General features: G+C 40.1%; 2 protein-coding genes across 3 annotated transcripts in view; one reads left to right on the forward strand and one right to left on the reverse strand.

The window, feature by feature from the left end:
• Positions 1-1,182: 1,182 nt before the first annotated feature.
• LOC111651519 (zinc finger and BTB domain-containing protein 26-like) lies at positions 1,183-4,924 on the reverse strand. The gene is made up of 2 exons (XM_023401478.2): positions 4,506-4,924; positions 1,183-4,091 (listed from the first exon to the last, which is right to left on the reverse strand). Exons 1-2 carry the CDS (start codon positions 4,812-4,814, stop codon positions 2,997-2,999), a joined length of 1,404 nt encoding a protein of 467 aa, XP_023257246.1. The 5' UTR covers positions 4,815-4,924; the 3' UTR covers positions 1,183-2,996.
• A 4,118-nt stretch (positions 4,925-9,042) lies between these two features.
• LOC111651535 (tyrosine-protein kinase JAK2-like) overlaps positions 9,043-18,245 on the forward strand; it is a 29,828-nt gene continuing 20,625 nt past the window's right edge. Inside the window, exon 1 of one of the 2 annotated variants that reach the window (XM_023401503.2) lies at positions 9,043-9,415. The gene's annotated coding sequence lies outside the window, so the exon portion shown is untranslated. Of the gene's footprint in view, positions 9,416-15,544; positions 15,563-18,245 lie in introns of those variants that run through there. The other variant, XM_087172732.1, reaches the window with a different exon arrangement.

The raw sequence follows: 18,245 nt of genomic DNA on the forward strand, positions 1-18,245 counted from the left end.
TGTTGACTAGCTTACAGTTGTAATCCTATTAGCTAGATAGCTTCATCCTGCACATTATAATGGATTTAGCCAGGCATCTCCATAGCATTTAACTGGCTCGTTGACCATGTGGCCATTTACCTCTGGTGTTTATAATTGTGTCATACTTTACGGACCTGCTGTCCACTACAGGAGAGGAAAGCCTATAAAATATGATTACAGTTTACCATATGTGCAAAATCATATTTTTCAGCTGTAACCATGTTATATGCTTTCTATATAGAGAATAAAAACTTTAATCCTAAAGTCTGCTTATCAGGGCAGAAAATTGTTGTTGTGCTGCTCTCTCTGGGCTCAGTTCTGGCCACAACCTTATTGTCATCAAATGCAACAGTCTTCATAGGTTCTTTATGGTTTGATGTATTATTCCTTCACCAAAACTGATGGAGACTGAGGCTAAAGAATAAGTCATTTCTGTGCTACTAAGTAGTGCATCTGGGACTGGAAGGAACTCAATCTCATATGAGCCTGTCAATGAGACTGGATAAGTTAAATAATAATTGGACCTAACTATCTGAATGTTTTATTTGGGTGCTTCACTCATGTGTGACTCGCCGTCTGGAATGAGCTGTTGGCATACTCAGAGCGGCTGATTATTATCAAAGTGGCCAGTCAGTGTTGCAAACGTGGGATCAGGAGGTCAGCTCACTGTAGTAAAAGCACAAATTCATTTTTAACACCTCACCTTTCATTTATATCTTGACAAAACTAACACAGTGCCATAGATTTTTCAAGAAACCCAGGCCCTTAATAGTGAGTCTTTTTTGATTGCAGAAAATCACAGGCAATTCCAAAAAACGCTACTTGTTTCTTTTGTTGTCACACAAAATCTCTTTTACACGATGAAACGAGATGATCCCCAGTGGGCCTTGTACTGGGCCGACATTACAGAGAAGTTTTACAGAAAAACTCAATTAAATAAAAAAGCAGAATAATTAGTCTATAATAATTGGTCATCTATGTCACATCTATGGCCACAAAATTAAGCTGTTATTCGCACAGAACATAAAAATCAATAAAAACAAATCTGCCTCAGCTGTACTGAGTCTCTGAATAGTTGTTTGAATTTCCATGTTGTTGAAAGATGATTATTGTGATTTCTAGCTTTGGAGAAACATCAGACAGAAACACATTTCACTGTGATGCTTAGAGTTTTATTATTCAAAGGTAGTCTTGCTGAGAGCATCTTTCTCAGGAATTGCCTGTTCTATATACACACACAGTTACACACACTCACAACTGACCAACCGCTGTTTGATCAGTTGGCCACTGAACAGCTCTACTCAGCTCTACAGAAGCAGCTGTGGGTTAGGAGGAGGGATGGGGACTGCTCTTTCGCTTCATGCTTCTTCCTTGTGGCTCATCTTGACCTCTTGTGAAAACCATATATCCCGCTATCATCAGAGTAAACAGGTAAAGTAATGGTCATACACATGCGTATAAAATTTAGGTTTTAATTATTATAAGACAGAAGAAAATGCCTTTTCTCAATATCCTAATGACTTTTATTTCATTTTTTCTTCTTTTATTCATTCCCATCTTTGTATCTACTATCTACTATCTTTCCCATTGCCTTCATCACCCTCATATTTTATACCTCTGTCTCTCGTTCATAATGGAGGTACCCTGAATGCCACATTTTATGTCTGTCTGTGTGTGTTAAAGTGTAAAATTCTGTGTGCATGGATGTATTTTGACCTACTCCAGGCAGATACATGTCAAATTAAGTGTAAATTATTTGTTCAGCTAATTCCATCAACATCCTATCACAGATGACGTGTGACTTATGTTCACAGATGAGAATATCACTGTTTTGTGTGCACATTGTTCTGGGGTATGATGTGGCTTTCACTTTTAAATTCAAGCTGAATTTGGTGGATACACTTTTCATACACATTTTTTTTGGTGCATCTTTGACTATATGTCTGTGTATTCTCTGGCTCTCTTGTTCACTCACACAAACTCACATAGTCACAGTAATTTTTGTACCGAATATGCGCACTCCACTGTGCATTCATTATTTGTCTGCACACAGACACACAAATTTCCTGCCTGTGGCGCCTCGGATGCCCTGAGGAGGACGACAACTAGTGCTCCATTCACTGAGATGAGTGACAATGACATTTCTGGGCCGAAGGGATAAAAGAAAGAGAAAAGGAGAGATGTGAAGGGAAGGAACGGAGTTAGAGAGAGCGTGGAAACCCTCTCAGCCATGTGGGACAACCCACTCACTTATAACGTAATGCTCAGCGAGCTGCACGCAATTTCAGTGGGGTCAAATGGTGAAGCAGTGATTTTCTTTCTTTCTTTCTATCTATCTATCTATCTATCTATCTATCTATCTATCTATCTATCTATCTATCTATCTATCTATCTATCTATCTATCTCATCTAATTGTTATAGCAGACTAATCTTTGGTTGAAGAGGGAACAGAGGCTCATATTTTCTTGTCTGTACATACTATAAAATGCAGCAGCTGTCTCAGAGGTGTTGGAAACAATGTCGATCTCAACCCTCAATGTGACTGCATCTACTATTATACAAGGCAGATGATATACCATAATGGAATTTGTACACTGCACGCTACTAGATGTGATTCACTAGACGGTATCCACAGAGATCAGGAAAACACTGCCCAAGGCACATAGGGTCCCTCAACCCACTACTTTCCATTGACTAAATGTAACAATGCAAATGCATTAACTCATTGATTCTCACTCTGTGTAATGGAAGACACTGATGTAGCAGGAAGGGAGATCATCTGCACTCAGCTTTTTTTGCTCAAAATCTATGTAACACAAAATTATGTATTTCTTTTAATTGACATACCTTTCTCTATTACCCTAAATGTCAGGATAATTTGTGACATATTGCTTATTGTGTGTTCTGGCATCTTTAAACAATTATTAAGACCAACTGCATTAACTAAACATAAACTAAAAGTGCGACTTCATTGTCAGTGCAAAGCATCCTCAAGCAAGTTTTGCAGGCTACTCTTACCATGAGTATCCTTCAGGTGGCGTCTGAGGCCTGGCTTGTGCGCAAAGTGCACAGCACAGTAGTTACAATCAGGGGGTCTGTCCCCTGTATGCAGGTTGAGATGGTCTTGCAGTGGGGCTTTCTGAGAAAATGTCTTGTGGCACAACGGGCATCTGAAAGGCTTGACACCGGTGTGGGCGTGTATGTGGTGAGACAGGTTACTCTTCTGGGAAAAGCCTTTCCCACAGACCAAACACAGGTACTGTCTGTGTTCCTTCAAGTGCCCCATGTAGCTCTCCAAGTGCTGGAAGACTCTGTCACACCTCCTGCACAGGTATGGTCTCTGGACCAATTTGCAGTCTGAATCATCTGTCAGCTCATCTCCAGAACAATGACTCTTTGACAGATGTGCTGGAGAGAGGCCGAATATATTGGAATCCATCAGCTCTCCACGTTCTTGCAGTTGAGCTGCCACTGAGAGAGTTTCATCCGGGCTTCGGGAGCTGTCCGCCACCTCTTCATGTTGAGCAGAACTTCCCATGGTTGTGGAGGATATATGATCTCGGACAGCTGTAGGAGGGTGTAGATTACATTTTAAGGCTTCTGTAATGTGGTGAACTTGATAGGATGGCTTGCTTGTGTGAACAGCCAGGATGCCTCCACCGTCCTCTGACTCAAGCATGTTGAGACAACATGCTGCGTCTTCTATTTTAGCTTTAACCACCCTCCTATCCCCTTTAACCTCTCTCAGTCCTTGATTATGCACCTTGGCTGCCTGACTCACCCTCAACTTGGACTGAATCACAATCGCTCCCCCTCCCTCGGTAATTGTTTCCTGGATACTGGTGCTGGGTTGGGCTGCATCCCTTTCCTCCTGATTTTTTGAACTGGGGCCTGGCCAGCCACTGTCTGGCTGCAGGATTTCCTTCTCTTCTGATGGTCCCTCCAGTTTCAAGAAAGCCAGAGTTGGATTGAGGTACTGGGACACAGCCTGGGAACATTTCTTCACCACCTGGCTCATTTGAAGCGCACTGGCTGCAGTGAGGTAGCTCACCAGCTCCCTCAGAGGTACCTGTAGCAGTAATAGATATATCATGGAAATCAAGGAAAACAACAAAAAACAACAAAAAAACAACACAAGATTCAAATCAAACTTCCCCTTGCAGACTTTAAACATGCACACCAGACAACTATAACCCTGATTAAAGTCCTCTCAGTCATCTATAACTTTTCATATCACTTTCATATCATACCACTCACTCTTGTTGTTGTCACAGCATGTTTGTTCCTTATTTCTGTTTTGATTCGACAACTCTTGATACTGTTCTTTTATCCTGTCATTCTGACACCTTGTTTTTTTATGTGTTTTTAATTTAATCTTGATTGCACAGTAAAACAGGAAACCTGAGGATGTGGCTATATATTCTGGATATTCTGCTCTGTTATAACTGTATAGAGTTCAGAGAAGCTGTAGATCATGTTGTACCTCCAGGAGCCCGGTGTAGCAGGACAGGAGCAGTCTCTTACCAACCTCCACGCTGGACACCACACCCACACTCAGCTCTGCCCGGCCCTCGTGGAGCAGGAACTGGTCACGGAGGAAATCAGAGGATGCTGCGAGCACCACTCTGTGAGCGTGGAAGCGGAGAGGCTGGACAGTGGCGCCCTGAGGACCACCAAGGAGGAGTGTGACATCACAGAAGCGGCGATCCTCTCTCAGAGCGTTCATTTTGCAGAGGATGGAGTCGCCGTGGGTGGGGAGATGAAACTTTAAAGTGTCAGAGGAGCCTGACATGATGGTCTGTCTAATTTAAAAAAAAAAAACAAGTTAGTTCACAGTTTTGTTAGTGTGTAAATACAGAAATGTTAGCTTTAATGTAGCTTTATTATCCCATAATTGTCTGTTAGTACCATTGAACCATGATAAAAGTGACACTATATACATTGGGCCTATAGCAATTGATTTAAAGCCAAATCACAATTCCCACATCCTTCCATCATCATCATCATCATCATCATCATCATCATGAGTGGGCTTTAGTCTGCACTTGAGTGATGAAGCTAAATCTGTGCAGTACAGTTAAGTACCAGAGAAAGGATGAGAGAGGGAGAGCACACATGGTCACGATGATCCAGCCCCACCTTTTACAGCAGGCTCATCCCGTCATGATGAATCCAACGGGTGGGGAAACGCTGCTTTTCTTGGTCCAGAAGCACAGTTAACTTTTAGAGAACAGTGGGTCTCTATACTCGCCTGACGTTTCACAGTTTAACCACCGTCATTGACAGACGTTGATGATGCTACACACATGCAGGAGGATGAGATGCATCTTTTGGATGGTCAACCCGACTTCCTGTGGCTTCCTGCCGATGGCCTGAACGTGAGGCAGCGGGTCTGTTGCTGCGCATGGACTGATTCACCCCTTCAGTGCCGCTACTTCACCCGTGGGTTTTTACATAAGCAAGCGAGCGTGTAACTCAGCATCATCAAAGAGGTGCAATACTAAAAAACAACCGCTTGGTGGTGATAATGCTCACACAATCTACAGCAGCTCCATCACTTTCAGAGCTGCACAGTTTAGTTTTTCTATAACTACCCCAACAACTAAATATTGAAGCTTCTGATGTGCAAAAAGAGAGCGTTTCATATGTTGGGGTTGCTGCCTGCTGTCTGTGAGCCTTTTTGGTAGTTCAGATTTCTCACTGTATTTCATGTGAAGTAGTGAGGTTAGAACTTCACCTCCATTTGTCGTGGAGAATATGCAGCGCCTGTGGTTTATTGTGAAATGTACTTCACTTCCTTAGTCAATAATGCTCAGTAAACTCTGCAGTGGAGATGAGACTGACGTTGGCGGTCCACAGGAACCGCCTGAGGTGAGACAGAAGTCACAGGAGAGTTAGTCTACAAGAACTTAAACATACTGAGCATTGTTTGATTTCTGTTTCGCAAAGAAGAGGCAGAACTCCAAATGCCAACCGCACACACACACACACACACACACACACACACACACACACACACACACACACACACACACACACACACAACCCTACACACAAAATATGTATTTACTGAGTTAATCCAAAAGAGAAAGCATGTGAGGAAAGTCAGTGGGTGGATGGACCCAAAAGACCCAATAAACTTGAATATGCAGTTTGTAAGCAGAGGGACCACACATACAAACACAGATAGTGAGCCAGACATCTGCCAGTATTTAGTGAATTTGTTACAGTTATTCTGCCAAAACATGACTTTAATAGCATCTGTGTTGACAGCCATCCATCAGATGACAGAACGTGCTATCAGTTACAATATAAGTTACGAATAAAAGTGAATGAGTGCAGGAGTTCATATCAGAAAAAAAGAAAAAGAGGAGCATGTGAGTATCCTGGAACAAACCGTTTTCCAATTCTTCCAGTGCAGCCAGTCTTATGAAAGATGAGTCATATCATGAGGTTAAGTCACTGCCAGACACACCACCTCCATAATCACATCATTCCATAGTCATCAAAACCACCCTCTCTGAGTACCTGTCAGTCATTCTCTAGGGAGATGGTACAGTATGTACTAGTTCACAATATGGGGTTTTAATTGTAAGGCTGAAATATAATCCAGTTTCGAGGGAAAAAACTAAAAAGTAATCAGCTTTCATGCTTACAACATTATCACTGCACTTGTTGCTCAAGGCTATTACACATTAAAGCAGAAAACAGACTCCAATAACTCTGTTAATATTTATTCCCATTTTGTAAATAAGATCATAAAATGGGGTGTGACATGGTAACTTATTTATTTTATTTAGCCAAACATTTCCTTGCAGTGACTTTTTTCATCTCCCTCTACAACAAATCTGAACAAAACAAATTGGTACTCTGCAAAAAAGATCTGATATAATGTGGATGTCGGAATGACACTTTCTTTTTTTTTTTTTTTAACATTGGCTGTATGTATTCTGTACAGTCAGAGATAAATCCAGATAATTACAGTATTTACAAAGATGGTAATCTTTGTAAATACTGGAGAAAGGAAAGGCATACGCTTAACTTCATCTGATCTGACTTTTTGCCATTTAGATCTGGAGCTCTATCTGAAGTTCTGGTGGTCTCTTATAGTAAAAATGATGCAGTAGAGCAGTAACACACTGTCCAAAAGACAATGGCGATGAAACAATCAGAACAAGCCCTGTAAGCACAGTTTGGCTCTCTGACAATGTCAAGCTGTTCTGTTACTCCCATTATGAGGAATAGTTGCTGCTGTTGTTATAAACTGCAATAATTCCAGTAAGATATTCCTTTTAATATGAAATATAAATCTTCTGAAAATTAAAATATAACTTGTATTTGATACCTGATGACACAGTAAATTCTCAATCACTAGAAAACATATTGACTCAAGTAAAAGCATAAAAATAATATCAGCAAAATATTCTTAAAATCTAAAGGAATGGCTCTAAGTGATTATAATATTTATTTTTTATCATTGCATTATTATTAGGTCCACTTATGCTTAATGTGTAAGTAGCATTTTATTTGTTGTCAGTTAGGCCACAGTGAAGTGAAATAGTAGAAGTTGTATTGACATTAACCCCATCTATAACCCTCTTTTGCAGAAGTGTAACTTTATGGTTGAGTGGAACACGTTTGTACTGAAACTTGCAAACACTTGCAAAAATATTTATTCAGATATCTTTGTTTAAGGTTATCCAAACAGCCACTTGGCTGATTCAAAGTATTCAGTTGTCCAGCACAATGCTGCCGATTATAATGTATGAGCCAACACTGTCCTTAGATGGAAATTGAAAATAAACTGAAGAAAATTACTAAATTTCACTGAATTAAAAACTGGATTATTAATATTTGATTAAGAACAAATGATCAGAGAAAACTTGTTTAAAGTGGCCTTGCCTATAGCTTCTTTGGACAGTGCCCCTTGTCTATTTGCCCTTGCACCAACAGCTCCTATTCATCCATATTTTTCCCTCTTGGGCTGTACTCCATTTTTTATTTTATTTTTTTATTTCACCTCTCCTTTCTCTTTAGCATTGTTCTCGTCATAAACCTGTAATCTAAAATATGAGCTACCTCTGCAGTTTAATTTTTTGGTACATAGCCTACATACTAGACTTTATAAAACGTGTTACTAAAAATAAATGTACAAATCATTGCTATTTTAGCATTTTAATTAATTCACTGACTCGCAGTTTTTATGCTTGAAAATGCAGGACCAGATAGGTACTGGATCCAGTATGGATTGGATCTGGACCAGACTTGCCCAGATATGACTCAAATCTGGACCAGATACAATACAGATCTGGGCCAGATCCAGTATCCATACTTGATCCGAAGTGGATCTGGTCCGGATCCAGTAGACCTACAGATCTGGCCCAGATCACCATAAAATAAATTCCATCCGGCCCGGAGCCAAGTTCTGGCCGAGATTCAAGAAACGGATCAGCGGCGGTATTTGCCCATTGTGCCAAAAGCCAAAGGCACAGGTTCTTTGTGCGGATCTGGCCTAGATTTTATAATGGCTCCGGGCCCGATCCGTGCCAAATAATGTTTGCTATCTGTGTAGCCTACATATTTATAAAACGTGTTATTAAAAATGAATGGACAAATCATTGCTGTTTTAGCATTATAATTAATTCACTGACTTGCACTTTTTATGCTTGAAAGTGCTCAACCTGAAATCCCCTGTCCCTCTCTATCTGACTTTGTGGGATGATGCTTTAAATCTACTTTTCTTAAGCTGATTTTCGCAACCCGTGCATAAAGTAATGTAGCACGAGATGGAATTACTCAAGTAAAGTGCAAGTAGGCCTACCTTAAAATTGTATAGTACTCGAGTAAATGTAGGCTACTTAGTTACACTCCGCCACTGGAGAACGTGCAGGAGCTGTGTGTTAACTAAAGGGGATTCCTCTGCACAACAAGAAAAATGTTTCCGTGTCACAAACACGGAAGAAGCAAACCCCTAGTCAGTGTGAGAGAGTAGGCTAAACTATTTGCAGGCATCCTGCTCCGCCCTCACCATCGTTGCCACCACTTCCATCATCATCATCACCATCTCCATACAGTGGACTATTACTGTCATCGTTTCGTATGTCGAGGCAACTGCAGGGTGAGCCGGGGTAGTGGTGAGACAACAGTGAACCCGAATGTCACGTCGAGCAAAAACACAATGAGGTCGTTTAATGCTACGTAGTGGTCGCAGTGGAGCGATAAATGAAAACAGTCTGTGAAAAGATGTGAAGACCGACGGAATGGCAAACAAAGAAGCATCTACTTTTGTTGACAGCTAACGTGAGCCCTGAAGTGCGAGACTTTAGCTAGCTAACTCCGTGAGCAGTCCGTCGTGTACCCCGGTGGACTCCAACTCAGGAGAAGTCAAACAGAGTAAGTTGTGTTCAATGTGTGTGTGTGTGTGTGTGTGTGTGTGTGTGTGTGTGTGTGTGTGTGTGTGTGTGTGTGTGTGTGGGGACGGTGTGAGCCGTCGCTGTCGCGTCCCGAGTTCCTGCAAACCAGCTGACACCAGTTACAGTTAGCATAGCAGACCAAGGGCAAAGAAGCCGTTTGTTTGTCAGTGCCACAAGTCACATCACTCACTGTGCTTTTTGTTTGTGTGGTGGACACTTCAATAAATATGGAAGTGCTGGACAAAATACAGAAAGCAGTGATTATTAAGTTGAAAACAGCCTGTCATTAAGATATTGCAATGAGAGGTGTGATATTATTTTCTTCTCATCTATAGGTGGAATCATTTAATCGATTAGTTGATTGGCAGAAAATTAATCAGCAGCTACTTTTATAATCAGTTAATAGCTTCTGTCATTTTTCAAGCAAGAATTTGCCAAACAGTCTCTGTTCCCAGCTTCTTTGATGTCATGATCTAATGACAGTATCATATATGATAGTAAACTAAATACCAATGGATTTTGGTAGGTTGTTTAAAACAAGCTGTCTAAATGGATCACTTTGGGCTGCAAGAGCTGTGGGTATTTTTCATTGTTTCATGACATTTTATAGACAACAGGATGAATTGATGAATCATTGATAATAATCATTAGTTGCATCTCTAGTGTAACATCACTCTAATACAAGAGTCCTGCATATATGAGGGATTCAATGTTCAGTTTTTGTTGAAGAGGTTTTAGGTTAGCATAATACTGAGAGGTGTTGTCTACCCTCACTTATAGAAATGAGAATCAACATCAGGTGATGAGTTCTGCGGGACATGGTTACAGTTAGAGCTTATTAATAAGGTGTAGAGGAGGTGATTCCCTTCCCTTCCTTGAATCAACACCTCTTACAACACCTCTCAACTAAATCTGGACATCATAACCTCTCGTTGGTAGGACTTGTAATGTAGAGCTGTTTTATTAGTTTTAGGCAGATGTACATTATAAACTTGTAAATGAGTATATATTTAGTTTGTTGATGGTGCTGCCATGTGATATTTGCATGCTTATCTTACAGATTTTACAAACCAGGTTAGTTAATTCTCTTCAGAGCAGTCAGTTCATTTTCCTGTTCAGCTTTCATAATGTTGCTTCTGTTTTCTAGTTTTGAGAGGGGAAGCAGTGTTGTTTGTAATATTTTAGTCATCCCCAACCAATGATACTAATATGGATTCTTAAATTGACAGTATGCTATGCTAAGGGGATTGCTGGGCGGAGGGAGACAGTATTAACTCAACATTTATCACAAGGATATACTTAGAAGGATATTTGCTTTAGTGTGTTTCAATTTTATCTTGGCAGTGTTGATTTGTTAGATTTCTTGTCAAAGCACATTTAGCAGTTTTGTTTAGATCTTTACTGGAAGAACATAGTCAGTGACACAGATGTGCAGACAGTTATAGGGAAAGTACATTATTCTTGCATCAGGGGTTATGTGTAACATTTTGTGTGTTTTATTGAGGTCACAGACAAATAACAGCACTGTCAGCTGTAACGGGGGAAAAAGAGCTGGTTATTCAAACTGGAACAAGATGCAAGGGAAAAGCTACAGTTACCCATTTTTCCATTTCACATTTTTGCCAGAATAATGTCTTGTACAATCTTAGGAGTGCCAGATCATTGAGAGACTTGTAACTAGATTTGAACACAAGAGAATGAAAACATCCCACACTATAGTGTGCTGTTGTTTAGGGTAAGACAAAATGTGAAATAGCCCTGGGTTTCCCAGAGATTCGATTTGTTTATCTTTTGAAGCATGCAGCTTTAGGCAGCTTCACTGACTTTGACATTGGTGACTGAAAATCCTTGCTGACACATGTGACAGTGTTTACAACGTTAACCCTCTCTGCGAGTGTATTTTTCAGAAGAGAATACCTCTCACAAAATGTTTTCCATAGTGATCTTTTTTAAATGGCTTTTCAACACAGTACCTCTCTGTGTGTAAACACACATACTTTTTAGCAGGGAAAGGAAATGTCTGTGTTCCCTATCTCACTTATATTACACTAATCTGTTAAGTACATTTTGTTGATGACATAATGTGAAGATTTATATTTTTAAGATGTTAAGGGGTGACAGAAAGGCATGATAGAGGCTGGTACAATGTGAAATAGTGATCCTGTAGCATATTTGTTCCTCCAGTGGACCCTCAGGGATTACACACTGATATTGGGACATAAAATATTGTTAACTACTGGCTTGATGTGTGAATAACTCTCAACTACAGATTGTCACTTTAACTGTGGGTCCCTTCATAGGAAGTGCCTCTGACAAAGCTGCCTGTTTTGCCATTTACTCACACCGCATTTTTTTCGTGTGGCAAAAGAAAGTAGCCTACACAGAATGTGTAAGAGGGTGGTACGTTGTTTCTACATTGACAAATAAAGACCACAGAACAGACACATAATACATCAAATTTATAAGAATATTATGTTGATTTCAAATCATCATTACACAAAGAATATGCATTGCCTGGCTAAAGTTTTGTAGACACTTATGGGGATGTGTAAACATACTGAAACAACCACAGCATTGCATCAGAGTAGTTGGAAGTGGGTGAGCAGTAACACTAAGGAATATGAACTGGAGACGCACACTGGCTGCTCAGTGACTAAAGATTACATTCCATAGTCAAAGCAATGCTTTTGGTGAGCTTTTCCAGCCTGCTGTTGCCTCTTTTTAGTTGATTTCCTTTTTAGCTTGCAAGAACAGAGAGAGGGGGGATTCACACCAGATAGCATAGTTTACTTTAATAGAGGAGGGTGTGGTTAATTGTCAAACCATGACTACATATGACACAGATTAAAATGACTTTTAAGCTGAAACAGTCTCTAGTGCAAGTTTGAAGACCAGGTACTCAAGTTTAGCATGGCTGACTAGTATTGACTAGTTAGTTCAAGCCATTAGTCGACTAGTTGTCACACATTTATGGTATTAATTATTAAAATATATTTTTTTATAAGTAACATTGTTAACACTGTGCTACATGTACAGTACAAACCTGCAATAATGAACCATTAAAATTCAAACGCCTAAAGCAAGCCGCCTGTAAACGTCACCGGCAAAAGCAGTCATGATTCTGAATGTGTAAGAACATCAACATGATATAGAGAGAAATGCACATTGTGCACAAATGCACAAACATGCAGTAAGTGAGGTAGATTAGCCTCAGTTCCCATGAACACTTGGAAAAGCCTAACAGTGCATATTTATCTAGGCTATCTAACATTAGAGCTAGCCAATGTGACCAATCAACCAATCAAAACTATTTGTGCCATGGATTACATTTGTAATGGCCACAGCAGCTTTTCAGCGTTTCAGGATTTGTATCTCTTCACCTGAACATTGCATGTTGTGTCACAGTCTAGTGATAGGGAGACAGCTTCACATTTTTGCCAGAGTTATTTGTGTGAGCTGTGAAATTATCATCTGCCCATGGCTACATATTTGTCGTGCTGTGTGGTATTCCCATTTCAAACGTAATTCAGAACCTCCCAGACAACAGATGCATTTTCCTACTCGGCAAAGTTGGTGTGAACCCTCCTCTTTAACTGCTGAAAAATTTTCATCATGTGCCACTCTAAATAGCTGTTTAAAGATGTGAGGTGATTGATGTCACCAGGGGTCCTCTGTTGTTTTCCCCCTGTTTTCGAGAGAGGTTGGTCTGGGTTGAAAGCTGTAGAGTTGATGGCCTGTACAAAGATGAGCCAAATTAGTATGTGATCATGGTCAGCCAGACTTTTTCACCTCTTAACATTTCGAATCAATCAACAAGCGGTTGCAGCCTTGACAAACTGAGTAATCAGCCCCCAAGTTGCTGGAGGAACCTTTAGAAGTAGTTCAGTGTTTCCACTACCATTGCTTTGGGGGCCTGCCTCCCCCAACTGGACCCCCCCACTCGCCTAAGAAACCACAAAATTAAGAAAAACTAAATGAAGAAAACTAAATATTATATATGTTATTTACCTAATCTATGTGCACTTGTTTCATTTCAGCTCACTGAATCAGCATTTTGCTGTCATTATGGTTCTGTTTCTCTCCACTGTCTTTTGTTTCACCATGTGTATGTCTTATCCCCTCTCCAAACACATGGAGTGTATCAGTGGAGACACAGGTTAAATGCTTGTTATGTTAAGTGCAATAAAAGCTTTCCAACAAGTCTTATAAATCCCTCTAAATCCAGAGATGGAAAGACGTCGACCCAAAATGTATGAAAGTCAGGCCAAAATATCAGTGTTTTGTAAACACATGCAATCTAGTGACAGTGAGGATGCTAGCAGCTCTTCTGCTGATGGCCGGGGAGCTAATCCTGACGAGAACATTAGAAGTTCTCCTGTTGTTACAGCTGTACCCCTTGGCAAACAAAGGACAGACCTTGACCGATCTTGGCTGTCAGAGAGGAAATACTCAAGTTCTCTCAAGGGCCATCAATGGACTTTTCTCCACAGCATGATGCTGCCAGCACTTGCTCTCTGTTTTGAATAATGTGTTTCGGCAGATGTATCAGGTTATCAAACCTACTGCTTTGTGTAATAGTCATAGCTCTCATAAAGCTGCAACAGATGAAGCACCCAGGCAACAGTTGTTTATGTTCTGTATATCAGCCTTGGAAACCTGTAGCTCCTTCAGAGTTGTCATAGGTCTCATGGTAGCCTTCCTCATTCGTAACCCTCTCATGAATACTTTGTTAGGTACTGTCTTGTATGTTAATGTGATGATTATTTTCCATATTAATCATCACCCCAAGTTGATATCTTCAGCTCGTTTTGTTTGACCAATTTTGAGTTTACTAAAAAACACTACACCACTAAACTAAAAACTAGCAAATATTTACATTTGAGAGGCTGAGACCAGGGATTTTTTTCACACTCAAAATTGTTGCAGATTAATTTTATTTGAAATGACTTGTCTTTTCAGGTCTAGTAGGTCAAGTATATTGTTGCAATTTCACTATCCTTTCTCACCATTTTGTTTATGCTTATTACATTTGCTTTGCAGTAAGACTTGGATAATCACTGTTTCTTCATTGAGTAGCTTATTATGTTACAGCCAGATGTCAAAACGAAATATATATTTTTTTTTTTTAGCCTCTTCTTACACCTTTTTATATGTACATGGCTCATTGGATTTGCAGGTTCATTTCCATTACTTCCTTTTGGTGCTGTGGTGCAAGGGAGCACAGCTGTTTTATCTCAAAGTTCTTTCTGCAGATTTCATTGGGATTTAATACTCAATCATTTTATTTCATTGATGATTTGTTCATACACGTGAGGTCTGACTAAGCCTCTGGGACATCCGAAGCTAAAACATAATGTGGTTGTATTTGCTGTTATTCACTGCACACCCTGTGTAGACCACCCTGCTCCTTTTTCTTCAGCCTTAAAATCCCCCTATGTTATCAGGGGAGTTTCCTCTGTTTTGACTGTGTTTCAACTTTACAAATGTTGGTGAAATAACATGTTAGTATTTGGCAGTGCTTCACAACTTGATTTCATGCAATTCGGACTTATGCTTAGTTACCTCATTAGAGTGTACAAAGATAATATTTTGACTTATATTTAGTAGAATGATTATACTGCTCTGTGCAAATCAATGTGCTTTTCTCCTACTGTGACATGCCCATATTTCCTCTGACAGAATTGGTATCACTCTTCAAATACAGCATTTCGTTGACATAACTAAAGATGAGAGAGAAAAATGAAAGAATGAAACACCCATCTGCAAGACACAGCGAGCTCTGTTTTCTAGTTGGGAAAGCTGTAGCATAGCCAGTAACTGAAGATTTCAGTTTCTCCAAAACAATTTAGGGACTTTTGTAATTGTTTTTGTTGCCCAATATGAAACTTTATCCCAACTTTAGAGGAAGCCCAGCAGTTGGTAGATAAGTGAAAAATGTCCAGAGACCAATTAAAGAGTAGCCAGCAGTGGAGCAGATCAGCCATAAAGGGCAAAATGTGGGTGAGCTGATAGCTCTGACCTCCACTAGCCCCAAGGCCCTGATAAGACCCAGCAAGGAACTGGTCTAACTCTCTGCCTGCCTGCTTCATGATAAACGTTTTGGGTGTGTAAACACACAGAGGAACTGGTGAGAGAGCAGTGTTTTCCTTTATTCTTATTCTTACACAATGTAGTACAGCAGCTAACTTTACTGATTGTGCATTTCTGTTTTTATGGTGATAATATTCAGTTGAAATAGAATCCTGAAATAAGACCACTGTAGAGCATTGTTAACTTTGCATTTAGTGGGTTACTCTAGTTGAAAGTGTTCACCATCAAAAGATAAAAAAAACTCTTCTTTGCCAGAAAAATACTATAAACTTTATTCACACAATATGATATTCACACAAGCCACAGTCACTCAGACATTTCACTTCTCATCCAAAAGGCTTCTCCTGTCCTGACTGACTGACTGACTGGCGGTGTGACCTTTAACCTCTGTGGGGTTATTATAAAGGCCACTGATCTTATTTGTTAGTTATGCTCCTGGCCGTTGTAATGACATTGGTTAGGTTTGTTGGAGTCACCTGAAGCCAAGTTTCAATGGTTGTTAAATATCCTGGGAAAGGATGAAAGGACAGAATTGTAGGTGGGGGATAAGTTGTGTCATAGACCTCCTCCTCTGTTGAGGGCTGGTTTCTCTATGGCGTCCTTCACTCCCCTTTCAAACCACCTGTCCTCCCTGTCCAAAATATGTGCGTTGTTGTCCTCGAGGGAGTGCATTCCTCACTGCTTTGGAATGAATAAACTAGATCGCTTTTGTAGACTTGGGTGTGTAGATGAACCAGTTTCTTTCTGAATGCTTGTTGAAGATCTCCAGATTCTCTCAGGTACTCCAGACTAGGGATGTCACGAGAACCAATACTTTGGTACCAAGTTGATGTCGTAGGTACTGAAGATGTGATTCTTCTTGGATTGAAGCTAGCACACAGACTATATGGAGGTGTGTGCATGTTTCTCAATGAAATGAGTGACATTCTGCAAGAGTGGACAGATGTGGTGTCAGTCTCTGGAGTAAACAGTCAGTCTTCAACGATGAAATGGACCTGTCTCACTTTCTCATTCAGTAGCTGGTTTTGAGCCTTCTCCAGGCTCTGTAGCCTTTCACTAAGGAACCTAGACATAGTCTGTCTGGTATGAGTCTGTGTTGATGGCATCTCAGGTTGAACCATAAGTGGTTTCTGTAGTCCGCAATTTTCCTGGCGGTCCTTTCACACTGACATACCATACTGAGGGGGTCCATCCCAAAATGCTTAATAAAGATATCTGTGAAGGTTCTCAGTCATGCAGGTCATGGTTATCTAAGAAGAGTTGAATTGAGGGCAGCTGGACTTTGATAAATGATATTAGATTTGCACCGAGCAGTCTAAACATTCTACTAAATATTTATGATCATATGTCAAAATATTGTCTTTGTGTTCTCTGCTGAGGTAACAAAATGGTGAGAAGTGATACTGGAATCACAACAATTTACTCACTCTATTAGACTAGACCAGAAGGACAAGTCATTTGGCAGAAAATCAATCTGTAACAAATTTTAGTTATTGCTTACATTATGAATTGAACAAAAAAGGAAAAAATAAATCCTAGTCTCCTCAAATATAAATATTTGCTCAGTTTTAGTTTAGTGGCTTTTAATAAACAGAAATCTTGAAATCTTGTTGGTCAGACAAAGCAAGCTGAATACATCAACTTGGGATGATGACTAATGGTGCCATGAGAAGGAGCTACAGGTTTCCAAGGCTGAGACAGTGAGCATAAGACAATTGTTGCCAAGGTGCTTCATCTGTTGCAGACACTTCAGCAGAAACACATCATCCCAAACACGGAGCCAGTGCTGGCAGCATCATGCTGGGGGGAAAAAACTTTCATGGTCTTTGTGCCACTTGAGAGAACTTAGGCAATGTCTCAAAGAGGAGTGGTGTAAAATTCCAGTGTCCATATGTGCAAAGCGGACACAGACAAATCCAGTTAAAAGTTTCAAAGCTGTAACTACTATCAAAGGTTCAAGGTCAAGGCTTCAGTCCCTTATTGATTGATGAGAAATGGTAATTGGCAAAAAAGTATAAGCATCCATCATCACAGTCATTTGGCTTATTTGGTTTTGACTCATTTGGCTTTGCACAGGCCATCAACTGCTTTCAACCCAGCCCAAGCTTTCTAGAAGACAGTGGGGAAAAACCCCTAAAAAACACTAAAGAACAACCTGCTGTGGGTTCAGTCAACTCACATCTTTAAACAGCTGTTGTAGTCAAAGTGACACATGATGAAAATATTTCACCAGATGGAGAGGAGAATGCATGCCAACGTTGCAGAGTAGTAAAATATATCTGTTATCTTGGAGGTTCTGAGCTACATACAAAACACTGCAGTCAATTTCCAGACAGGGATCAAGTGTTTCCTCTTATTTTATTGACGTTTAACTGCCCGAATAAGAGTTATCAATTACAGTCTTACAAATCTAAATATGGGACGACCATTACTGTTTTCAACTCAGGCACTGAAACAGGTTCACTCCACTAGAACTTTCCTCTGCATTGCTAGTCTGCTTTTGATTACAGGCTTGTAGACGAGGCATTAGAGTAGAAGAGGCATTTGGTACATGCAACTTTTTTCCCCAATATTCCATGATATGTTTAACCTTCTTAAAGACAGTTCAACGTAATATTTCCAATCTCAAACAAGCTGTGTGTGTTGGGGTCGAAATGGCTCATAGATATTGAAGAGAAAAGATTAAAGAAAACAAAACAAATAATATGCTTTTTTTCATC

The sequence above is a fragment of the Seriola lalandi genome, unplaced genomic scaffold (assembly GCF_002814215.2).
Source record: "Seriola lalandi dorsalis isolate HSWRI2012SDOR001 ecotype SW California unplaced genomic scaffold, Sedor1 jcf7180002053686, whole genome shotgun sequence".
NCBI classification, from domain to species: domain Eukaryota; kingdom Metazoa; phylum Chordata; class Actinopteri; order Carangiformes; family Carangidae; genus Seriola; species Seriola lalandi.

Bases quoted from the DNA above. Each gene is read 5' to 3' on its own strand.
- LOC111651519 (XM_023401478.2), bottom strand. From the start codon at position 4,814: ATGTCAGGCTCCTCTGACACTTTAAAGTTTCATCTCCCCACCCACGGC. The intron at 4,092-4,505 runs GTACAACATGAT...TTACTGCTACAG, and splicing joins GCTACACCGGGCTCCTGGAG to GTACCTCTGAGGGAGCTGGT.